Raw genomic sequence first — 21,845 nt, 5'->3', positions numbered from 1 at the left:
CAGAAATGTTCCATGCACACAAAAAGCTTATTTCTCAGAAATTTGTTTACATCACTGTTAGTGAGCATTTCTCCTTTACTAAAATAATCTATGCACCTGACAGCATGATCATTACACAGGTGCACCTTGTGTTGGGGACAATAAAAGGCCACTCTAAAAATGTGCAGTTTTGTCACACAACACAATGTCAAAGATGTCTCAAGTTTTGAGGAAGTGTGCAATTGCATTGTTGACTGTAGGAATGTCCACCAGAACTGTTAACTGAGAATTGAGTGTTCATTTCTCTACCATAAACCAGCCCAGGACCTCCACATCCGGCTTCTTTACATGCGGGATCTTCTGAGACCAGCCACTAGGACAGCTGATGAAACCGAGGAGTATTTCTGTCTGTAATAAAGCCCTTTTGTGGGGAAAAACTCATTCTGATTGGCTGGGCCTGGCACCCCAGTGGGTGGGCCTATGCCCTCCCAGGCCCACCCACGGCTGCGCCCCTGCACAGTCATGTGAAATCCATAGATACGGGCCTAATGAATTTATTTAAATTGACTGATTTCCTTATGTTAGTCTGAGTTAGAGATTAATCCAAAGTAGAATTCATTCTACATCACAATATTTAGATATCCAATATATTACATTTATTAGTCTCTGTGCAGACAAAGACATAGTTTGTTTATTTTCCTTAATAATATATACAGTTTGGTACAGTATAAATTCCAACAAAAATCACTCTTAATTTTTTTTCTAAACTCCTACATAATTGAATTTAAGTACCTAAAATAAATTGAAATAAATAAATACAACTGAAATAATTGGGAGTAAAAACATGATTGCAATGGTTGTTGGTAATGTTGATGGCGCAGTGGGGGCTAAAGTTCATGGCGCAGGAGATAGCGATGGATGGGCTTCAGGTCAACTTCTACTGGGAAGTGGTCGCTGACTTCCAAGGCCTAAATGTAAACAAACACATAATCAAAATCGGTCAATCAAAAAAAAGAATACAGGTTAATTTAAACTTATATTATACATATCAACTGATTTAAAATGTCTGAGAAGTTAAGTTACCTCTTCTTCAGTAAGGTGGAACTCCTCTTTAAAGTTGAAGGGTTTAGCTGAATCTGGAACTATCCCAGAGATCATCTCTCTGCCATGAATAACTATCCTGGAGTATGACGTATAGAGAGAGGGAGACATATCATGATTACAGCAAGAAGAAGCTTCACCCACAGATAAACATACAAAACACATGTACCAGCACACATCCAAGTCTTCTACAATGATTCTATTGTATGGGTCACTGACCTGTCGTAAGCGCAGTGTGTCTTCTGCCGAACGGTTGTATCCTGTTCATCTCCAATCAGCCAGCGGAACTTGGGGTCGCTTCTCAAACGCACAGCTCTAAAGCCCTTGATGGTGATGTAGCTGCAGGCTGCGTTCAGGTCCCCTAAGATCACCACATTCTAGAGGAAGATGACCCGGATGACCCGTATCAAACAAATAAACACATAATAGTTAGTTAATATCAAGAGAAAGAGGAAGGAATAAGATGCTAGAAATATGGGGAGCTTCTAGTAAATGTTATCTGACATCAATGATTTAAACCAACTAACCTCAGTCTTCCACTTCTTGCAGATCCCATTGAAAACAGTGTAGAGTTCATCGATCTCTTTCATTGCCGTTTTGGGACAGGTGTGTTGGCCCACCAAGACAAAATCCTTCACCACTGCAGGAGAGATTTAAAAGAAATTCCTCTTATATCATTTATCATTTTGGGAGTTTGATAGGAGTATCTTAGCCTTGTCCCAGATCCCTTGTCCCAGATCTATTTCTGACAGTGTTGTTGAGTCTGGTCTCGAGACCACATGTTGAGTGTCATGATCTTGTCTCGGTGTCGGATACATTTTTACTCAGTTTTGACTCGGTCTCGGACAGTGAGGACTTATCATTTCCTCCCAAGACCAGCGGAATATTTGTATTTGTATTTATTATGGATCCCCATTACATTACATTTCACAACAGATTTCGCAACACATTAAGTGTGTTCCCTCAGGCCACTACTCTACTACTACATATCTACAACACAAAATCCATGTGTACATGTTGTATAGTGCATATGTTATCATGTGAATGTGTGTGTGTGTGTGTGTGTGTGTGTCTCTTCACAGTCTGCAGATTTTTTATCTGTTTTTTTATTTATTTTTTATCTAATTTTACTGCTTGCACGAGTTATTTGATGTGGAATAGATTTACATGTAGTCATGTCTCTATGTAGTACTGTGTGCTTCCCATAGTCTGTTCTGGACTTGGAAGAGACCTTTGGTGGCATGTCTTGTGGGGTATGCATGGGTGTCTGAGCTTTGTGCTAGTAGTCTAAACAGACAGCTCTGTGCATTCAACATGTCAATACCTCTAACAAAAACAAGTAGTGATGAAGTCAATCCCTCCTCTACTTTGAGCCAGAAGAGATTGACATGCATGTTATTAATGTTAGCTCTCGGTGTATATTTTAAGGGCCCGCTGTGCTGCCATGTTCAGGGCCAATTGTAATTTTCCAAAGTCCTCTTTGTGGCACCTGACCACACGACTGAACAGTAGTCCAGGTGTGACAAAACAGCGCTTTATTATGGAAAGACCCCAGCTTAGCTACTGTTGCATCAATAGGTTTTGACCATGACAGTTGACCTCAACTTCCACATTATTCATTACAAGATTTAGGGTTTAGTGAATCATTTGTCCCAAATACAATGCTTTAAGTTTTTGAAATATTGAGGACTAACTTATTTCTTGCCACCCATTCTGAATCTGACTGCAGCTCTTTGTTAAGTGTTGCAGTGATTTCACTTGCTGTGGTAGCTGACGTGTTTAGTGTTGAGTCATCAGCATTAAGAAAATGCTAAAAAGCATGCATAAAGGTTAAAAACATACATAGACACTTAACTCAGAGCCAGTGGCATGTCATTAGTAAAGACTGAAAAAAAAGTAAAAGGGGCCTAAACAGCTGCCCTGGGGTATGCCTGACTCTACTTGGATTATGTTGGCGAGGCTTCCATTAAAGAACACCCTCTGTGTTCTGTTAGACGGGTAACTCTCAATTGACAGTATAGCAGGGGATGTAAAGCCATAACACATCAGTTTTTCCAGCAGCAGATTATAATCAATAATGTCAAAAGCTGCACTGAAGTCTGACAAAACAGCTCCCACAATCTTTTTATTATCAATTTCTCTCAAATTTCTCTCCTTCCCTATAAGCATGCTGAAAACCTGTTGTTAATTTGTTTACTGTGAAATATCTGGTCAAACACCATTTTCCCTAAAAGTTTACTAAGGGTTGGTAACAGGCTGATTGTGTCACACCCTGATCTGTTTCACCTGTCTTGTGCTTGTCTCCACCCACCACCAGGTTTCTCCCACCTTCCTCCATTATCCCCTGTGTACTTATACCTGCATTTTCTGTTGGTTTGTTGCCAGTTCATCTTGTCAAGTCTTACCAGCGTGTTTTCCCGTTTTCCAGTATCTCTAGTTTCTGTTTTCTAGTCGTCCCAGTTCTGCCCTGAGCCTGCAGGCCGTTCTGTCCCATATTGACGCTGCCTTGGATTACTGACCCTTGACCTGCTGTTTGCCTGTCCCCTGTTTTGTAATAAACATCTGAGATTCAAACGGTCTGCTTCCTGTGTCTGCATCTGGGTCTTATCCTGAGTCGTGTTAGATTGTTCGGCTGTTTGAGCCAGTAAAGTCTGCTTTTCTATTCTTGGGTAGTGGAATGACTTTTACTTCCCTCCAGGCCTGAGGGTACACACTTTCTAGTAGGCTTAGATTGAAGAGATGGCTAGTAGGAGTGGCAATATTATCTGCCATCATCCTCAATATCATCCTCAATATTGTCCACTATCATCCTCAATATCGTCCACTATCATCCTCAATATCATCCACTATCATCCCCAATATCGTCCACTATCATCCTCAATATCATCCACAATATCATCCACTATCATCCTCAATATCATCCACTATCATCCTCAATATCATCCACTATCATCCTCAGTAATTTTTCATCCAAGTTGTAAGACCCAGGTGGCTTGTCATTGTTGATAGACAATTTTTTCACATCTTACACACTCACTTCACGAATTGCAAAATTACGTTTTTTTCCCCATAATTTGGTGAGTAATGCTTAGATATGAAGGTTCAGAATTTGTGGCTGTCATGTTATGTGCTGTGATGCCATGTCTAAATTTGCTAATCTTGCCAATAAAAAAAATAATTAAAGTAGTTGGCAATATCAGTGGGTTTTGTGACAAATGAGCCATCTGATTCAATGAATGATGGAGCCGAGTTCGCCTTTTTGCCCAAAGTTTAATTTAAGGTGCTCCAAAGCTTTTTACATCATTCTTTATATCATGTATCTTGTTTTATGGTACAGTTTTATTCTTGTTGTTGTTGGGTTTAGTCACATGATTTTCTCAATTTACAGTACATTTGCCAAACGGTTGTGCAGCCAGATTTATTTGCCATTCCCTTTGCCTCATCCCTCTCAACCATACAATTTTTCAATTCCTCATTAATCCTCAGTGATTTAACTGTTTTTACAGTCATTTTCTTAATGGGTGAATGTTTAGCGTTAGTTCAGCGTCTGGTTGCTCCTCATTATACACCACAGATCTTCAACATAGGAGTCACTGCAAAACGTATTGTATGACCTCTTATACACTATATTAGGCCCAGCCTTTGGGAACTTTGGTTTTCCTAGATGTGGCTACTGTATTGTGATCACTACAAGCAATGGATCTGGATACGGCTTTCGAGCACCTTTCTATAGCATTAGTAAAGATGTGATCAATACATGTTGATGATTTCATTCCTGTGCTGTTTGTAAATGTCCTGGTAGGTTAACTGATAACCTGAACTAGGTTACAGGCACTGGTTACAGTTTGAAACTTTTTCCTGAGTGGGCAGCTTGATGAAAGCCAGTCAATATTCAGGTCACCCAGAAAATGTACCTCTCTGTTGATGTCACAAATTATCAAGGATTTCTCACAAACTCAGAAAAAAAAAGAAACACCCTTTTTCAGGACACCGTCTTTCAAAGATAATTCGTAAAAATCTAAATAACTTCACAGATCTTCATTGTAAAGGGTTTAAACACTGTTTCCCATGCTTGTTCAATGAACCCTAAACAATTAATGAACATGCAGTGCTCAGACTGTCCGCAATAGGCTGAGAGTGGCTGGACTGAGGGCTTGTAGGCAGGTCCTCACCAACAATGTCGCCTATGGGCACAAACCCACCGTCGCAGGACCAGACAGGGCTCACAAAAAGTGCTCTTCACTGACGAGTCGCGGATTTGTCTCACCAGGGATGATGGTCGGATTCACGTTTATCGTCAAAGGAATAAGGGTTACACCGAGGCCTGTAGTCTGGAGCGGGATCGATTTGGAGGTGGAGGGTCCGTCATGGTATGGGGCGGTGTGTCACAGCATCATCGGACTGAGCTTGTTGTCATTGCAGGCAATCTCAATGCTGTGCGTTACAGGGAAGACATCCTCCTCCCTCATGTGGTACCCTTCCTGCAGGCTCATCCTGACATGACCCTCCAGCATGACAATGCCACCAGCCATACTGCTCTTTCTGTGCGTGATTTCCTGCAAGAGAGGAATGTCAGTGTTCTGCCATGGCCAGCGAAGAGCCCAGATCTCAATCCCATTGAGCACGTCTGGGACCTGTTGGATCGGAGGGTGAGGGCTATGGCCATTCCCCACAGAAATGTCTGAGAACTTGCAGGTGCCTTGGTGGAAGAGTGGGGTAACATCTCACAGCAAGAACTGGCAAATCTGTTGCAGTCCATGAGGAGGAGATGCACTGCAGTACTTAACAGTATAACTCAGGTTCATAGGCGCAAGATTACTGCATACAATATCTGTAGTATTAACAGAGGTATTCAGGGGAGTGGGGGGACATAAAGAGGGGACATAAATTAGAGGGGACATAAATTAGGTTGCTTACATTATTGCCAACGACCGCTTCGCACATAAAAACAATTTGTGCGGTTGAATAAAATACGCGAAAGTCAAATGGGTTTCCATCGCCTTGTCCCAACTGATGTTGCGTTATATAGCGAATGTGGCCACTCTAGTCTTGGCACTTTGGCTCTAGTCAACAGCTCGCAGATTATTACAACTTTCTTAAATATTTTTTTTACTTTTAACTAGGCAAGTCAGTTAAGAATAAAATTCTTATATTACAATTACGTCCCCCGGCCAAACCCAGACAGCAGCACTATGACAACTCAGCGACACAATGGTAGGGATCATCTCAGCAGGGTTTTGGTTCACTGGTAAGTCATTGTCTCAACGCAGCCTTGAAATGCGCGGACAGGGTCCAGGAGCCAAGATGACTTGGATGGACTCCCATCATTTCTGTAGAACACGTTCTGTTTCCAGAAGGTGTTATTTATAGAAGGTCAACAACGCTACAGTAGACTTAGTAATGCCAGTATTTCACAGCAACGGCACATGTTATTGGGCAATAATTGGCCCCTTCAAAACAATAACTAATCTTTCAGACCTAGAATCAGTTCTTTAAAATCAATTTTCAGCAGTTCTGAGCTATACCCCTCCTAATGTCGTTTGACCCCAACATGGACTACGACAGCGTCAGCCCGCCAGTGTCAGCCCCCAGCAGCTGTCGTAGAATGGTAGGAAGCAGCCTTGTAATGACCTGTACTCAAGCTCCAGGATAGTATAGGGTTCCCCCCACCCACCCCCTGGAACTGAGATGTTTCTCACCATAGAGCTGCAGGTGACAGCTGGTGAAGTAGAAGGAGTAAAAAAAACTCATACAGTAATTATCAGCTTTCATTCAGTCAACGCATAAAACTGCTTCACCAGGCCAAATATATATGTTTTTTTATGTAACTAGGCAAGTCAGTTAAGAACAAATTCTTATTTACAATGAAGGCCTACCCCAGCTAAACCCTCCCCTGACGATGCTGGGCCAATTGTGCGCTGCTCTATGGGACTCCCGATCGATCACAGCCGGTTGTAATACAGCCCGGGATCAAACCAGGGTCTGTAGTGACGCCTCTAGCACTGAGATGCAGTGCCTTGGACCGCTGCGCCATTCGGGAGCCCAATATAGACACATTCATGAAACAATATCTTAACGCCTATTGAAAGCTGGGCCTCCTACTTTACTCATAACATTACTGTTCTTTACTTTAATTGAAAAATATCCTCAAAACTTTGTCTCTCTCGCTGGTAGCTCAGCGGAGTTGAGTGGTTGGAAATACAGCTCATCACTCACGCGCACCGCTCCATGTCCTTTACTACGGCTCTGTTAAAAACTGCTCCATACTAAAAAGAAATCCCGTTACAATTTCGTTCCATTAATTTAAAATCACAATTTAACCAGCACCCATCTATTTTTGTGACTACCTGGATCTACCATTTGGTATTTAAGTATTGACACTAAACCATATGGATTTAAAATTATTTGAATAGACATGAAAAGGTGAATGTAAGAAGCGTACACCATTTCAAATAGGCTACATGTCATTTTAAACAGCATATAAACTCCTGTTCTACCAGTCACATTCGGTTAAAGGTCCCCAAAGCGCACACACATCTCTGGGTCGCTCCTCTTTTCAGTTCGCTGCAGCTAGCAACGGGAACAAGCTGCAACAAACACTCAAACTGTACAGTTTTATCTCAATCTCTTCATTCTGTGACTCACTCATGGATACTCTTACTGACAGTTGTGGTTGCTTCGCGTGATGTATTGTTGTCTCTATCTTCTTACTCTTTGTGCTGTTGTCTGTACCATGTTTTGTGCTTCTACCAAGTTGTGCTGCTACCGTGTTGTTGTCATGTTGTGTTGCTAACATGCTGTGTTGTCATATGTTGCTGCCATGCAGGTCTCTCTTTATGTAGTGTTGTGGTGTCTCTCTTATCGTGATGTGTGTTTTGTCCTATATTTTTATTAGATTTTTAATTTTTAATCCCAGCCCCGTCACCGCAGGATGCCAATTACCTTCTGGTAGGCCGTCATTGTAAATACGAATGTGTTCTTAACTGGCTTGCCTAGTTAAATAAAGGATACATTAAATAAACACTCTAGATAGGTCAGGAGCCAGACAGGGAGCCTAAGAAGGAACGGAAATGAATTATTAAGGCTATATTATTTCAATGAGTTCAAGGCTATAGCCTACAAATGAATACATTGTGAAGTATTTGCGAACACGACATAATCGGCTGGTGGAGACATAAAGCGCGCAGCATTTAAACAACATTTCGTTGTATTAAATAATTATAGTCTATACATTGCGCATATAGGCTGTGACTTACTTAGAATTAAATAGCCTACAAATTAAACCAAAAATGACTTATTATTGCCTTTTGAATTCATCTTATTTTTTAAAATTCATTTTTAAAATTCAAAAGGCACTCGCACATCTGAGCAATTTTTTTTGCAGGTGCATGGTAAAGAGGAGAACAAGATGAAGGAAAAAAGAAACCGCACACTGCTCTTGATAGTATCAGGCTCTTTTACGCCCTCTTCCAAATGGTAGCTTTAAATGCAGAGGATGCGCAGTGCAACAATATGATGAAGTGTGAATATGTCTGCCACCCACATACAGGAAAACGGTTCCAAATAAATGACATTATTACGTGTTCCACCACCCATGTTATTTACATTATTAAATGTCCATGTGGGCTCTGCTATGTAGGTAAAAACCTCTTGTTCTCTCAAACAGAGAATCAGTGAACATAAAAGTTAAACCAGGAGAAAGGACAGGGATTATTCAGTCGCAGTACATTTTAATGACCTGAAGCATGACATTTCCACCTTTAGATTTTGTGGCATTGAGAAAGTTAAGATATCAGACAGGCGAGGTGATATTAATAATACCCTGAGTAAAAGATAACGTTTTGAGATTTTCACCCTCCAGACATTATTTTCTAAAGGACTTAATGCTGAAATGCCTATGTATGTTATGTTGTGAATTTGAACATGAATTTTGCCCCTATTTAAGATTACCCTGATGTTTTTCGTACGATGTACCCAATGATTAATGAAAACTTGCTCGGTAGGTCTATGTCCTCATTGTGGTTTTACAGACGTGTTTAATACATCGTATTTACACACTTTATTTGAATATTTATAAAATGCATATTGTTATATTTGGTAGCACTTATTTGTTTTTCCTTCGCCTGCAACCCCATTCGACGCGTGGAACGGATGTGGGTGGGGCTAGGTCTACTTGAGGGTGCTAATTTAAAAATAAACTCACAAAAGCTCTGACTGAGGCCGATACGTACGCTTATTAAATATCAGTTATACTATCAAGAACAGTGTGCGGTTTCTTTTTTCCTTCATCTTGAATTCATTTTTAGAAACACGAGTTTGGCCAGTCTGTGACTTCCGGCTCATGCGATGGTGCAAGGAGAACAGGTGTTGTGCTGAAAATCTCCCCCCCCTGCCAGAATCCGCTCCTTGGCGATCTTCCTTGCTGCGACTTGCTTGCTAGTTGAGATTTCTGCTATTCACTCCGTTGTCAGTTTAGCCTCCATTTCACTGATCTTAGTAGCATAAAGCATTTGTGTCTGCAGTTTTCGGTTTGGATATTTGTTTCAAGTGTATATGGCGGTTCTAGCTTGTATGGCGCCCTTGCCTGCCAACATTTTACTCTCTCTGTTTAATATAACACCCATACATTCATTATTAATTTCCGATGCCTACGTTTGTTCTATAGAAAGTATTTGACTCTGTGTGCCACAGAAAGTATTGGACTCTAGCCACAAAATAGAAGGGGGGAATTCCAGCAGGGGGGAGATTTTCGGCACAACACCGGCCAGCAGCGGAGAATTTCCTCTACACACTTGCAGATACACTAGGGATGCGAAACACCCCCCTTGGCCACTCCTGCCAGGCTGGGCAGATCAAATGGAAAGCTCCTTGAACGTGGGAATATGCCAGGCCTATTGTTTCAAAACCAATTATGGCCTATTGTATAGATAATAACGAAAATGAACGAGAAGTTTAAGAGATCAGATTTTTAGCTTATAAACACCTCTCTACAATAACACACGTAGTTATCTACCCACCTCATTCCTTTATTCCAGCATACTTTTGAGACGTCTTTTCAGATTCCACAATGATTTAGTTGTGGATGTTTCATGTAGCCAGCATGTAACAACTGTCATTTCCCACGGATAGAACAACAGCATCCGGTCTGTAATCTAACAGTTTAGCACCATACCAGCAGGTGGCATCCAAGCCTTAAACATACCAGTGGACACTACATCACCACAGTCCTTCTCTTGCTCTTGGACCTCATCTTTCACCTTGATTTAGCACGTGTTAAAAATAAAAATAAAGTTTCTTTAGCGAACTCTATGAGAGTAGCTAAAGCAAGGGCCTATCATCAGCTCACAATTAGACTACAATTGCATGCTGGGGCAGGCATGCCCTGAGCTCCTGAGGTAAGCGCTACTGGAGTGGGCTCCAGTCAAATTGGGCACTCTCTGCTCCTCGCTCTGCTCCAGCTCATCTGGCTGGTAGGAAAGAGTGGGGGGGGATTGTTTGAATGTTGCTCACTCACTATTAATAAGGAGAGACACAGCCCCCATAGTCCAACAACACAGTCCCCATAGTCCAACAACACAGTCCCCATAGTCCAACAACACAGTCCCAAAAGTCCAACAACGCAGTCCCCATAGTCCAACAACACAGTCCCCATAGTCCAATAACACAGTCCCCATAGTCCAACAACAAAGTCCCCATAGTCCAACAACAGTCCCTAAATCCAGATTAAATTAAAGAAAGCTACAATATTGTTACGCCCTGATCTGTTTTCACCTGTCCTTGTGATTGTCTCCACCCACTCCAGGTGTCACTGATTTTTCCCCAGTGTATTTATCCCTGTGTTTCCTGTCTCTCTGTGCCAGTTCATCTTGTATGTTTTTCCAAGTCAACCAGCATTTTTGCTATTCTCCTTTTTCTAGCCCTCCCGGTTTTAACCCGTGCCTGTTTCTGGATTCTGCACCCGCCTGCCGGACCATTCTGCCTGCCTTGACCACGAGCCTGTCTGCCACTCTGTACCTCCTGGATTCTGATCTGGTTTTGACCTATTTTCCTGTCCACGACCATTCTCTTGCCTATTCCTTTTTGGATTAATAAACATTGTAAGACTCCAACCATCCGCCTCCTGTGTCTCCATCTGGGTTTCACCTTGTGTCGTGATACAATATTACATAGAGCCATTATTGCATGGAACTCCCGTCCATCTCATATGGCTTAAATTAACAGCAAACCTGGTTTCAAAAAACAGATAAAGCAACACCTCATGGCACAACGCCTCTCCCCTATTTGACCTCGATAGTCTGTATGTATGTTTTGATATGTCTTTTTAAACTGATGTAGTTCTGTCCTTAAGCTGTTGTTGTCTATTAACATTCTGTATTATGTCTTATTTCATGTTCTGTGTTGGACCCCAGGAAGCTGTGGCTTTTTGTTGCAGCAGCTAATGGGGATCCTAATAAAATACCCAAAGCAACAACCACAACCACACTGTTCACACAACCCTATGGTAGCCTAACACCATCACTATCACACTATCAGCAGCTAATGGGGATCCTAATAAAATACCCAAAGCAACAACCACAACCACACTGTTCACACAACCCTATGGTAGCCTAACACCATCACTATCACACTATCAGCAGCTAATGGGGATCCTAATAAAATACCCAAAGCAACAACCACAACCACACTGTTCACACAACCCTATGGTAGCCTAACACCATCACTATCACACTATCAGCAGCTAATGGGGATCCTAATAAAATACCCAAAGCAACAACCACAACCACACTGTTCACACAACCCTATGGTAGCCTAACACCATCACTATCACACTATCAGCAGCTAATGGGGATCCTAATAAAATACCCAAAGCAACAACCACAACCACACTGTTCACACAACCCTATGGTAGCCTAACACCATCACTATCACACTATCACCAAAAGCGACAAGTGTGACACGTCCAAGGATGTGTGTAACGGGCTCGTGATACTGTAAAGACAGCGCCCATAATACCATCGCACTCCATATAGGAGTGCACTTTTTGTAAAACACATCAGACCGATATAATTGTTTTTATTTAACTAGGGAAATCAGTTCAGAACTAAATTATTTTCACCATTCTGTATGTCTGAAGAATCCATATGTTCTTCTGAAATATGAACTTGGAAATCCTGGACTTGTTGAAATCTTATTATTGTGTCGATTTGACAAAATTACATTCATGATCTTGAGTTGAACTCACATTTTTCCGTTCAAGGTGTCTAGGTCTTGAATCGGTCTCGCCCCCCTCCGGTCTAGGTCTTGAATTGCTCTCGCCCCCTCCGGTCTAGGTCTTGAATCGCTCTCGCCCCCTCCGGTCTAGGTCTTGAATCAGTCTCGCCCCGTCTGGTTTAGGTCTTGAATCGGTCTCGCCCCCTCTGGTTTAGGTCTTGAATCGGTCTCGCCCCCTCCGGTCTAGGTCTTGAATCGGTCTCGCCCCCTCCGGTCTAGATCTTGAATCGGTCTCGCCCCCATCCGGTCTAGGTCTTGAATCGGTCTCGCCCCCATCCGGTCTAGGTCTTGAATCGGTCTCGCCCCCATCCGGTCTAGGTCTTGAATCGCTCTCGCCCCCCTCCGGTCTAGGTCTTGAATCGGTCTCGCCCCCTCCGGTCTAGGTCTTGAATCGGTCTCGCCCCCTCCGGTCTAGATGTTGAATCGGTCTCGCCCCCATCCGGTCTAGGTCTTGAATCGGTCTCGCCCCCTCCGGTCTAGATCTTGAATCGGTCTCGCCCCCATCCGGTCTAGGTCTTGAATCGGTCTCGGCCCCTTCCGGTCTAGATCTTGAATCGGTCTCGCCCCATCCGGTCTAGGTCTTGAATCGGTCTCGCCCCCATCCGGTCTAGATCTTGAATCGGTCTCGCCCCCATCCGGTCTAGGTCTTGAATCGGTCTCGCCCCCTCCGGTCTAGATCTTGAATCGGTCTTGCCCCCATCCGGTCTAGGTCTTCAATCGGTCTCGCCCCCATCCGGTCTAGGTCTTGAATCGGTCTCGCCGCCCTCCGGTCTAGGTCTTGAATCGGTCTCGCCCCCTCCGGTCTAGGTCTTGAATCGCTCTCGCCCCCTCCGGTCTAGGTCTTGAATCGGTCTCGCCCCCTCCGGTCTAGGTCTTGAATCAGTCTCGCCCCCTCCTGTTTAGGTCTTGAATCGCTCTCGCCCCCTCCGGTCTAGGTCTTGAATCGGTCTCGCCCCCTCCGGTCTAGGTCTTGAATCGGTCTCGCCCCCTCCGGTCTAGATCTTGAATCGGTCTCGCCCCCATCCGGTCTAGGTCTTGAATCGGTCTCGTCCCCCTCCGGTCTAGGTCTTGAATCGGTCTCGCCCCTCTCCGGTCTAGGTCTTGAATCGGTCTCGCCCCCTCCGGTCTAGGTCTTGAATCGGTCTCGCCCCCTCCGGTCTAGGTCTTGAATTGGTCTCGACCCCTCTGGTTTAGGTCTTGGATCGGTCTCACCCCCTCTGGTTTAGGTCTTGAATCGGTCCCCCGGTCTAGGTCTAGAATCGGTCTCGCCCCCCCTCCGGTCTAGGTCTTGAATCAGTCTCGCCCCCTCCGGTCTAGGTCTTGAATAGGTCTCGCCCCTTCCGGTCTAGATCTTGAATCGGTCTCGCCCCCATCCGGTCTAGGTCTTGAATCGGTCTCGCCGCCCTCCGGTCTAGGTCTTGAATCGGTCTCTCCCCCTCCGGTCTAGGTCTTGAATCGGTCTCGCCCCCTCCGGTCTAGATCTTGAATCGGTCTCGCCCCCATCCGGTCTAGGTCTTGAATCGGTCTCGCCCCCATCCGGTCTAGGTCTTGAATCGGTCTCGCCCCCTCCGGTCTAGGTCTTGAATCGGTCTCGCCCCCTCCGGTCTAGGTCTTGAATTGGTCTCGCCCCCTCTGGTTTAGGTCTTGGATCGGTCTCACCCCCTCTGGTTTAGGTCTTGAATCGCTCCCCCGGTCTAGGTCTAGAATCGGTCTCGCCCCCTCCAGTCTAGGTCTTGAATTGGTCTCGCCCCCTCTGGTTTAGGTCTTGAATCGGTCTCGCCCCCTCCGGTTTAGGTCTTGAATCGGTCTCGCCCCTCTCCGGTCTAGATCTTGAATCGGTCTCGCCCCCATCCGGTTTAGGTCTTGAATCGGTCTCGCCGCCCTCCGGTCTAGGTCTTGAATCGGTCTCGCCCCCATCCGGTCTAGGTCTTGAATCGGTCTCGCCCCCCATCCTGTCTAGGTCTTGAATCGGTCTCGCCCCCTCCGGTCTAGGTCTTGAATCGGTCTCACCCCCTCCGGTCTAGGTCTTGAATCGGTCTCGCCCCCTCCGGTCTAGGTCTTGAATCGGTCTCGCCCCCTCCGGTCTAGGTCTTGAATTGGTCTCGACCCCTGGTTTAGGTCTTGGATCGGTCTCACCCCCTCTGGTTTAGGTCTTGAATCGGTCCCCCTGGTCTAGGTCTAGAATCGGTCTTGCCCCCTCCGGTCTAGGTCTTGAATCAGTCTCGCCCCCCTCCGGTCTAGGTCTTGAATCGGTCTCGCCCCCTTCCGGTCTAGATCTTGAATCGGTCTCGCCGCCTCCGGTCTAGGTCTTGAATCGGTCTCTCCCCTCCGGTCTAGGTCTTGAATCGGTCTCGCCCCCTCCGGTCTAGATCTTGAATCGGTCTCGCCCCCATCCGGTCTAGGTCTTGGATCGGTCTCACCCCCTCTGGTTTAGGTCTTGAATCGCTCCCCCGGTCTAGGTCTAGAATCGGTCTCGCCCCCTCCAGTCTAGGTCTTGAATTGGTCTCGCCCCCTCTGGTTTAGGTCTTGAATCGGTCTCGCCCCCTCCGGTTTAGGTCTTGAATCGGTCTCGCCCCTCTCCGGTCTTGAATCGGTCTCGCCCCCTCCGGTCTAGGTCTTGAATCGGTCTCGCCCCCTTCTGGTCGTGAATCGGTCTCGCCCCCTCCAGTCTTGAATCGGTCTCGCCCCCGGGCTTGAATCGGTCTCGCCCCCTCCGGTTTAGGTCTTGAATCGGTCTCGCCCCCTCTGGTTTAGGTCTTGAATCGGTCTCGCCCCCTCTGGTTTAGGTCTTGAATCGGTCTCGCACCCCTCTGGTTTAGGTCTTGAATCGGTCTCACCCCTCTGGTTTAGGTCTTGAATCGGTCTCGCCCTCCTCTGGTTTAGGTCTTGAATCGGTCTCACCCCCGGTCTAGGTCTTGAATCGGTCTCGCCCCCCCCGGTCTAGGTCTTGAATCGGTCTCGCCCCCGGTCTTGAATCGGTCTCACCCCCCCGGTCTAGGTCTTGAATCGGTCTCACCCCATCCGGTCTAGGTCTTGAATTGGTCTCGCCACCCTCCGGTCTAGGTCTTGAATCGGTCTCGCCCCCATCCGGTCTAGGTCTTGAATCGGTCTCGCCCCCATCCGGTCTAGGTCTTGAATCGGTCTCGCCCCATCCGGTCTAGGTCTTGAATCGGTCTCGCCCCCCTCCGGTCTAGGTCTTGAATCGGTCTAGCCCCCTCCGGTCTAGGTCTTGAATTGGTCTCGCCCCCTCTGGTTTAGGTCTTGGATCGGTCTCACCCCCTCTGGTTTAGGTCTTGAATCGGTCCCCCGGTCTAGGTCTAGAATCGGTCTCGCCCCCTCTGGTCCAGGTCTTGAATCGGTCTCGCCCCCTCCGGTCTAGGTCTTGAATCGATCTCGCACCCTCCGGTCTTGAATCGGTCTCACCCCCGGTCTAGGTCTAGAATCGGTCTCGCCCCCTCTGGTCCAGGTCTTGAATCGGTCTCGCCCCCTCCGGTCTAGGTCTTGAATCGGTCTCTCCCCCTCCGGTCTAGGTCTTGAATCGGTCTCGCCCCCTCCGGTCTAGATCTTGAATCGGTCTCGCCCCCATCCGGTCTAGGTCTTGAATCGGTCTCGCCCCCTCTGGTTTAGGTCTTGGATCGGTCTCACCCCCTCTGGTTTAGGTCTTGAATCGGTCCCCCGGTCTAGGTCTAGAATCGGTCTCGCCCCCTCTGGTCCAGGTCTTGAATCGGTCTCGCCCCCTCCGGTCTAGGTCTTGAATCGATCTCGCACCCCTCCGGTCTTGAATCGGTCTCACCCCCTCTGGTTTAGGTCTTGAATCGGTCTCACCCCCCGGTCTAGGTCATGGATCGGTCTTGCTTTAGGTAGACACGAAAACAACACTGTTGTCTTGACAACCTCATATGGTCACATGGCTGGCAAGACAGCACAAACAGATGTGAGACCGGGCTAGGACTATCTGTCTAAGGTATCCTAAAATCCTTTAACACATGGCATGTTCCTATCTCCAAATGGCATGATATGAGATGATATGACATTATAACTTAAGACGGTGATTGATATATGGAAAGTTCTCACAGGTAGTGGGTGAGTGAAACCGGACAATGAAAGGCTCTCTGGAGAAAACCTCAGTGTCGTTATTCGTCCCCTCTCCTCCCTCTAGCTCAGGATACTGGCAATGCTCTCGGACCTGCAGCACATCTTTCCTAGAGATGATTCAAGCCAATTAATCAATCAACCAACCAACCAATCAAACGAGAGAGAGTATACTAGAAATTAGGAGTGCTGCAGTGTTTTAAAGATTCTTATCTAAAATGTAAAGTTTAATGTAAAGCCTGTGTAAAAATGTAACAGCTTACTTGTAAATGTAGACATATTGCTCTTTGTAGGTTTTCTTCCCCAGTCTCTTACTCTCCACGTAGGAGTATGCATGCGATTTGTCAAAGCTGATGGTGGAATGACAAACAGACATCAGGTGACGATTAGAACCCTAACCGTGATAAGACTTCATCCGTACATACTGTACATATCTTATAAAGGATTCATTCTGTACCTGTTAAGATCCTGTTATGTACCTGTTAAGATCCTGTTAAGATCCTGTTATGTACCTGTTAAGATCCTGTTAAGATCCTGTTAAGATCCTGTTAAGATCCTGTTATGTACCTGTTAAGATCCTGTTGTGTACCTGTTAAGCTCCTGTTATGTACCTGTTAAGATCCTGTTATGTACCTGTTAAGATCCTGTTAAGATCCTGTTGTGTACCTGTTAAGCTCCTGTTATGTACCTGTTAAGATCCTGTTATGTACCTGTTAAGATCCTGTTAAGATCCTGTTGTGTACCTGTTAAGCTCCTGTTATGTACCTGTTAAGATCCTGTTATGTACCTGTTAAGATCCTGTTAAGATCCTGTTATGTACCTGTTAAGATCCTGTTAAGATCCTGTTATGTACCTGTTAAGATCCTGTTGTGTACCTGTTAAGCTCCTGTTATGTACCTGTTAAGATCCTGTTATGTACCTGTTAAGATCCTGTTGTGTACCTGTTAAGCTCCTGTTATGTACCTGTTAAGATCCTGTTATGTACCTGTTAAGATCCTGTTAAGATCCTGTTGTGTACCTGTTAAGATCCTGTTGTGTACCTGTTAAGATCCTGTTATGTACCTGTTAAGCTCCTGTTATGTACCTGTTAAGATCCTGTTAAGATCCTGTTATGTACCTGTTAAGATCCTGTTGTGTACCTGTTAAGATCCTGTTATGTACCTGTTAAGCTCCGTTATGTACCTGTTAAGATCCTGTTAAGATCCTGTTGTGTACCTGTTAAGATCCTGTTGTGTACCTGTTAAGATCCTGTTGTGTACCTGTTAAGATCCTTCACCAGTGTAGGTATGGCTTCACCTTTTGCATCTCGAACCTCCTGGATCAAACACAGGTCACAGCGAGCAAGAATCTGGGAAGGGGAGGGAAACAGCTTTTGGTTATATTGTTGGATATCAAAAATACCATAATAATGAACACAGAATAGTTGTGACCAGAGTTCGTGAGCCGAGATGAGCAGTTGGAAATCAGGCTCATCGCTCATGATGCTTCATGTATTTTCCTACCGCTCCAAGCATCCACAGGGGGATTAGTGCCTTTGAATTCGTTTTTAGAATTCGTATTTAGAAACACGAGTTTGACCAGTCTGTAGCTTCAGACTCATGCGATGGCGCTTGGAGAGCCGGTGTTGTGCTGAAAATCTCCCCCCTGACAGAATTCTGTCCACCCCCCTTCGCGTGAACGCGCACGAACTCAATTCTTCATTGCTTCGACTTGCTTGCAAATTGAGATTTCTGATCACGTTAGGCTGCGTTTCATTTTTTAGTCGGTGTGATCGCGGGGAGGCACTAGTAATGTCTGCAGTTTTCGGTTTGGCTATTTGCTTCAAGTGTATTAGTCTATAAATATAAATGCGTCATCTCAGCCAAAATTCGTCATCTCTCCCATGTCTTATTGTTCTGAAATGTTTATTGCTTGCCTACATTTTACTCCATCCTCTATGTTTAATATAACACACATACATTCATTATTAATTTCGGTTGCCTATTTTTGGCTGAGATGACGTGAAGTTCGTTCTATTTTAAAGTATTTGACTCGGATGTGTGCCACAAAAAGAACTTGACTCTAGTCACAAAATTAAGGAAATTAGAAGGGGGGAGGAAAATAAAATGAAACGCAGCCTAACGTGAACAGAAATCTCAATTAGCAAGCAAGTCGCAGCAATGAAGAATTGCGTGCGTGTGCGTTCACACGAAGGTGAGGGGGGATTCTGGCAGGGGGGAGATTTTCGGCACAAATCAAATCAAATCAAATCAAATTTTATTTGTCACATACACATGGTTAGCAGATGTTAATGCCAGTGTAGCGAAATGCTTGTGCTTCTAGTTCCGACAATGCAGTAATAACGAACAAGTAATCTAACTAACAATTCCAAAAAACTACTGTCTTATACACAGTGTAAGGGGATAAAGAATATGTACATAAGGATATATGAATGAGTGATGGTACAGAGCAGCATAGGCAAGATACAGTAGATGATATCGAGTACAGTATATACATATGAGATGAGTATGTAAACCAAGTGGCATAGTTAAAGTGGCTAGTGATACATGTATTACATAAGGATGCAGTCGATGATATAGAGTACAGTATATAGGTATACATATGAGATGAATAATGTAGGGTATGCAACATTATATAAGGTAGCATTGTTTAAAGTGGCTAGTGATATATTTACATCATTTCCCATCAATTCCCATTATTAAAGTGGCTAGTGATATATTTACATCATTTCCCATCAATTCCCATTATTAAAGTGGCTAGTGATATATTTACATCATTTCCCATCAATTCCCATTATTAAAGTGGCTAGTGATATATTTACATCATTTCCCATCAATTCCCATTATTAAAGTGGCTAGTGATATATTTACATCATTTCCCATCAATTCCCATTATTAAAGTGGCTAGTGATATATTTACATCATTTCCCATCAATTCCCATTATTAAAGTGGCTAGTGATATATTTACATCATTTCCCATCAATTCCCATTATTAAAGTGGCTAGTGATATATTTACATCATTTCCCATCAATTCCCATTATTAAAGTGGCTAGTGATATATTTACATCCTTTCCCATCAATTCCCATTATTAAAGTGGCTAGTGATATATTTACATCATTTCCCATCAATTCCCATTATTAAAGTGGCTAGTGATATATTTACATCATTTCCCATCAATTCCCATTATTAAAGTGGCTAGTGATATATTTACATCATTTCCCATCAATTCCCATTATTAAAGTGGCTAGTGATATATTTACATCATTTCCCATCAATTCCCATTATTAAAGTCAACAGCAGAGAACTTTCTCTCCACACCTGCAGAGCCACTGGGGATGCTAAACAGCCGTTTGGCCAGTCTTGCCAGGCTAGGCAGAGATGCAGAGTTGTTTCTACACATTTTTATAGGTAGGCCTAAAGGTTTTTAGACAAAATAACCCAATCAAAACGGAAAGCTCCTTGAACGTGGGAATATACCTGGGCCAAAATCAATTATGGCCTATTGTTTAGATAATAGAACAAAAATGAACGAAACACAGTGGTCGCCAATCGACTGGTCGATATTTAAGGCATCCTAGTCGAACACCAAATATTTCTGTAGAAAAGCCAACGAAAGATAAAGGCTTTTGAGCTCAACTAAAGGCTGTTTAGTTGTAGTTTTCTAGCAGTCTAGTTGTTTAGTAGTAGCTGTCTAGTTGTTTAGTAGTAGCTGTCTAGTTTAGTTGTTTAGTAGTAGCAGTCTAGTTGTTTAGTTGAGGCTGTCTAGTTGTTTAGTAGTAGCTGTCTAGTTGTAGCTGTCTAGTTTAGTAGTTTAGTTGTAGCTGTTTAGTTGTTTAGTAGTAGTTGTCTAGTTGTTTAGTAGTAGCTGTCTAGTTGTTTACTAGTAGCTGTTTAGTTGTAGCTGTCTAGTTTAGTAGTTTAGTCTAGTTGTTTAGTAGTACCTGTCTAGTTTAGTTGTTTAGTTGTAGCTGTTTAGTTGTTTAGTAGTAGCAGTCTAGTTGTTTAGTTGAGGCCGTCTAGTTGTTTAGTAGTAGCTGTCTAGTTGTTTAGTAGTAGCTGTTTAGTTGTTTAGTAGTAGCTGTTTAGTTGTAGCTGTCTAGTTGTTTAGTAGTAGCTGTCTAGTTTAGTTTAGTAGTAGCTGTCTAGTTGTTTAGTAGTAGTTGTTTAGTAGTAGCTGTTTAGTTGTTTAGTAGTAGCTGTTTAGTTGTAGCTGTCTAGTTGTTTAGTAGTAGTTGTTTAGTAGTAGCTGTTTAGTTGTTTAGTAGTAGCTGTTTAGTTGTAGCTGTCTAGTTGTTTAGTAGTAGCTGTCTAGTTTAGTTTAGTAGTAGCTGTCTAGTTGTTTAGTAGTAGTTGTTTAGTAGCAGCTGTCTGGTTGTTTAGTAGTAGTTGTTTAGTAGTAGCTGTTTAGTTGTTTAGTAGTAGCTGTTTAGTTGTAGCTGTCTAGTTGTTTAGTAGTACCTGTCTAGTTTAGTTGTTTAGTAGTAGCTGTCTGGTTGTTTAGTAGTAGCTGTCTAGTTGTTTAGTAGTAGCTGTCTAGTTGTTTAGTAGTAGCTGTCTGGTTGTTTAGTAGTAGCTGTCTAGTTGTTTAGTAGTAGTTGTTTAGTAGTAGCTGTCTAGTTGTTTAGTAGTAGTTGTTTAGTAGTAGCTGTCTAGTTGTTTAGTAGTAGCTGTTTAGTTGTAGCTGTCTAGTTGTTTAGTAGTACCTGTCTAGTCTAGTTGTTTAGTAGTAGCTGTTTAGTTGTTTAGTAGTAGCTGTCTGGTTGTTTAGTAGTAGCTGTCTAGTTGTTTAGTAGTAGCTGTCTAGTTGTTTAGTAGTAGCTGTCTGGTTGTTTAGTAGTAGCTGTCTAGTTGTTTAGTAGTACCTGTCTAGTTTAGTTGTTTAGTTGTAGCTGTTTAGTTGTTTAGTAGTAGCAGTCTAGTTGTTTAGTAGTACCTGTCTAGTTTAGTTGTTTAGTTGTAGCTGTTTAGTTGTTTAGTAGTAGCAGTCTAGTTGTTTAGTTGAGGCTGTCTAGTTGTTTAGTAGTAGCTGTCTAGTTGTTTAGTAGTAGCTGTTTAGTTGTTTAGTAGTAGCTGTTTAGTTGTAGCTGTCTAGTTGTTTAGTAGTAGCTGTCTAGTTTAGTTGTTTAGTAGTAGCTGTCTAGTTGTTTAGTAGTAGTTGTTTAGTAGCAGCTGTCTGGTTGTTTAGTAGTAGTTGTTTAGTAGTAGCTGTCTGGTTGTTTAGTAGTAGCTGTCTAGTTGTTTAGTAGTAGCTGTCTAGTTGTTTAGTACTAGCTGCTTAGTAGTAGCTGTCTAGGTGTTTAGTAGTAGCTGTGTGGTTGTTTAGTACTAGTTTAGTTGTTTAGTAGTAGCTGTGTGGTTGTTTCGTACTAGTTTAGTTGTTTGGTAGTAGCTGTCTGTTAC

General features: G+C 43.7%; 1 protein-coding gene across 1 annotated transcript; it reads right to left on the bottom strand.

The window, feature by feature from the left end:
- Nucleotides 1-612: 612 nt before the first annotated feature.
- On the bottom strand, nucleotides 613-17,748 carry LOC121839701 (deoxyribonuclease gamma-like). The gene is made up of 8 exons (XM_042299950.1): nucleotides 17,740-17,748; nucleotides 17,154-17,164; nucleotides 16,707-16,793; nucleotides 16,426-16,553; nucleotides 1,608-1,720; nucleotides 1,300-1,457; nucleotides 1,063-1,159; nucleotides 613-947 (listed from the first exon to the last, which is right to left on the bottom strand). The coding sequence occupies exons 1-8, from the start codon at nucleotides 17,746-17,748 to the stop codon at nucleotides 867-869; spliced, it is 684 nt and encodes a 227-aa protein (XP_042155884.1). The 3' UTR covers nucleotides 613-866.
- Nucleotides 17,749-21,845: the final 4,097 nt, after the last annotated feature.

This window comes from Oncorhynchus tshawytscha, linkage group LG16 (genome assembly GCF_018296145.1).
Source record: "Oncorhynchus tshawytscha isolate Ot180627B linkage group LG16, Otsh_v2.0, whole genome shotgun sequence".
In the NCBI taxonomy this organism is placed as follows: Eukaryota; Metazoa; Chordata; class Actinopteri; order Salmoniformes; family Salmonidae; genus Oncorhynchus; species Oncorhynchus tshawytscha.
This window is presented reverse-complemented; position numbering and strand designations above follow the sequence as displayed.